At 41.2% G+C, this 3732-nt stretch overlaps 1 protein-coding gene across 1 annotated transcript; it reads left to right on the top strand.

The window, feature by feature from the left end:
* The first annotated feature begins 697 nt into the window (after positions 1-697).
* On the top strand, positions 698-1961 carry LOC140840761 (uncharacterized). Its single transcript, XM_073207930.1, has 3 exons — positions 698-764; positions 936-1380; positions 1862-1961. The coding sequence occupies exons 1-3, from the start codon at positions 698-700 to the stop codon at positions 1959-1961; spliced, it is 612 nt and encodes a 203-aa protein (XP_073064031.1).
* The last annotated feature ends 1771 nt before the right edge of the window (positions 1962-3732 follow it).

The raw sequence follows: 3732 nt of genomic DNA, 5'->3' as shown, positions 1-3732 counted from the left end.
CTAATTCTACTGGTAGATGACATGCTTTACCAAAAAGCAACCTATATGGTGTAGTGCCTATAGGTGTTTTAAAAGCAGTACGATAAGCCCACAAAGCATCATCTAACCGAATGGACCAGTCCTCTCTATTCACATTAACTGTCTTTTCTAGAATCCTCTTAATTTCTCGATTGGATACTTCAACTTGTCCACTAGTTTGGGGATGGTATGAAGTGGAGACCTTGTGGGTGACACCATATTTGCCCAACAGTTTATCAAAAATTTTGTTGCAAAAATGGGTGCCACCATCACTTATGATTGCACGTGGTGCACCAAATCGATTAAAAATATGTTTCTTCAAAAATTTTAACACCACTTGTGCATCATTAGTGGCACAAGCCTCTGCCTCCACCCATTTAGATACATACTCCACTGCCACCAAAATATATTTTTTCGTGTATATACTTTTGATTATATATTGAAATGTATTTATGTCAAGAAAATTTTAAATCCTTCTTTCCTTTAAGTAAAATATTTTTAATTTTCGCTGTTATTTTATGAAATCAATCGAGAGCGTTACATTTAGTGGTATCATAGCAACGTTCTTCGGACCTATACATATGACTCCGTCTACTTTCAACAGTCCGGATATGTCTTCTCCTACATCTATTTATTGTAATCGGTTGATATGTATTATGTGAGTACATTGTAGGATTTAATGCCTCCCAAGAGAAAGGTTTCAGAGGGTGAGGATAGTTCCTCATCAAGAGTTGTCGACGAGTTCGGCAAATTACTGAATGAGCAAGCCAAGGTTCACATTGAATAGATTCAACGGTTGCTCCGTTTGTAAGGTTCAGGTCAGGGTAGAGGCCAAGGGAGAGGCCAAGTGGTTCAATCAGTTGGGACTGATGGGATCTTTACTGCTTTTAAGAGGATGGATCCGCCTGAGTTTGCAGGAAGCACTGATCCATTGGTAGCTGTAGAGTGGATTAAAGCACTTGAGGTGATATTTGATCATCTCAAGTATGAAGATAAGGACAGAGTTAGTTGTGCAGTATTCATAATAGTCAAAGCTGCATGTATTTGGTGGAATGCTACCAAGGTAGGTGTTGATGTTACGGCATTAAAGTGGCAAGATTTCACAAATCTTTTCTACAACAAGTATTTCCCGGATGCAATTCAAGCTTGGAAAGTGACTGAGTTTTTAGAGCTTCGACAGGGAAGTATGAATGTTGACGAGTACATCTTAAAGTTTGAGGAGGGCTGTTTGTTTGCCCCATATATTGCCTCAAATGACAAGGACAATGGTGCTCATTTTATTAGAGCACTTCGAGCAGCGATCAGGAGGGACATCAATATGTCTAAGGCGGTGACATTTAAAGAGATTGTTGCTAAAGCATTGTTAGCCGAGCAAGATGAGAAGGATATTGCTAGAGAGAGACAGGCGAGGCAGCAGACTATTGCTCAAAGAGGTCAAGGTTCGAGCCAAAGAGGAAAAGGCAGTTACAAGGGGAAAGGCAATCTAGAGCCGAGTTCTAAAGCACCGACAGTCCCATTTGATCCAGAGAAGCCATTGTGTCCCAAGTGCAGTAGGCCTCATAGGGGTGAATGTAGGTTTGGTACTCATACGTGTTACCGATGTGTTACTGCATGCCATATCACCAAGGACTGTCCGAGAGGATCGAGTAAAGAGAAGGTGCAGGATCACATCTTCACCATGACGAAGGAAGGTATAAAACCTGATTCTTCTATGCTCTCTAGCACTATCTTAATTTCAGGCAGAGTAGCTACGACATTGATTGATACAGGTGCTACTCATTCTTTTATGTCTGAACTATTTTTGAGATCTTTGGGTTTAGTTCCTTCTGTTCTTCTCCTCCAGGTTAATGTTGTATTTCCTTCTGGGGATGTGTTATGCCCGACGTCTATTATGTATGCGTGTTCTGTTCAAATTGATGAGCGAGTGGTTTATGCCCATTTAGTTGTTATTCCGATGGTTGCGTTTGATGTTATACTTGGCATGGATTGGCTATCAACTTACCGTCCAGTGATTGATTGCGTTGCCAAGACGGTGAAATTTGCAGATGATGAAACTAAGGAAGGTTTGCTCGCCAGTGTAGGTACTTCACTGGTCCTTCCTTTTATTTAGTGTCCTGAGGCTAAGAAGTTGTTGTTTAGAGGTTGTGATTGGTTTTGGCTTCGATTGTTGATACAGATAAAATTGTGAAGTTGAATATCTATGATATTAATGTTGTGAGAGAGTTCCCTGATGTATTTGAAGATGATGTGCCAGGTTTACCGCCGGACAGAGATGTAGAGTTTGTGATCGATTTAGTTCCGGGGACGGTTCCTATTTCCAAAGCTCCGTACAGAATGGCCCGACAGAGATGAAAGAATTGAAGACGCAGTTGCAAGATTTATTAGATAAAGGTTTTATACGGCCGAGTTCTTCACCTTGGGGAGCTCCGGTTCTTTTCGTCAAAAAGAAAGACGGGTCCTTGCGGCTGTGCATTGATTACAGAGAAATCAACAAAGTAACGATCAAGAATAAATATCCGTTGCCATAGATAGATGACCTTTTTGACCAACTGCAGGGAGCTACATTGTTTTCGAAGATCGATCTGCGATCTGTCTATTACCAGTTGAAAGTTAGGGAGTCTGATATTCCTAAGACGCCGTTCTGGACCAGGTATGGTCATTACGAATTTCTTGTTATGTCGTTCGGTTTGACTAATGCTCCTTCAGTCTTCATGGATCTTATGAACCGGGTGTTCAAGCCGTATTTGGATAGCTTTGCCATTGATTTCATCGATGATATATTGATTTATTCCAAGACCAGAGAGCTTCATGCAGAGCACCTCAGAGTTGTTCTTCAGTTGTTGAGAGAGAAAAGGCTGTATGCTAAACTGAAGAAATATGAGTTCTGGTTGGAGAAAATTTCTTTCTTAGGCCATATTGTCTAGAAGGATGGTTTAGCTGTTGATCCAGCAAAAATCGAGGCAATACAGAAATGGCCTATCCCTACTACTGTATCAGAGGTACGCAGTTTTCTTGGTTTGGCGGGTTATTATCGTCATTTTATTTCCGAATTTTCCAAAATTGCCCTGCCGTTAACCAATCTGACGAGGAAGACTGTGAAGTTTGAGTGGTCCAATGAACGCCAAAGAGGATTCCAGGAGTTGAAAGAGAGGTTAACGACAGCTCCGGTACTTGCACTACCCAGTGGTACAGAAGATTTTGTTGTTTATACCGATGCATCGAAGAAGGGCCTTGGTGCAGTGCTGATGCAACGTAGAAAGGTTATAGCTTATGCTTCTCGTCTGTTGAAAGACTACGAGAAAAATTATCCTATACATGATTTGAAACTGGCAACTGTGGTATTCGTCCTGAAATCTGGAGACACTATTTATATGGCGAAAATGTGAAATTTTCACGGACCACAAGAGTTTAAGGTATTTGTTTTCTCAAAAAGAACTCAATATATGACAGAGACGGTGGTTAGAACTTGTCAAAATTATGATGTGACAATTAGTTACCACCCTAGGAAGGCGAATGTTGTAGCGGATGCATTGAGCCGTAAGTCAAGTTCCTCTTTGAGTTTTATGATCCAGAAGCCGTTGTTGTTAGACTTGCAGCGAGAAGAGATAGCTTTGGTGGTACCGGGAACCATCGCTCGCTTTTCAGCGTTGATCATTCGGGCTACATTGATGTTAAGGATCCGTAGAGAACATGCCAATGATGCAGAGTTGATAG

This window comes from Primulina eburnea, chromosome 9 (genome assembly GCF_022965805.1).
Source record: "Primulina eburnea isolate SZY01 chromosome 9, ASM2296580v1, whole genome shotgun sequence".
In the NCBI taxonomy this organism is placed as follows: domain Eukaryota; kingdom Viridiplantae; phylum Streptophyta; class Magnoliopsida; order Lamiales; family Gesneriaceae; genus Primulina; species Primulina eburnea.
Note: the sequence above shows the minus strand (reverse complement) of the source record. Positions and strands in the feature narration are given on the sequence as shown.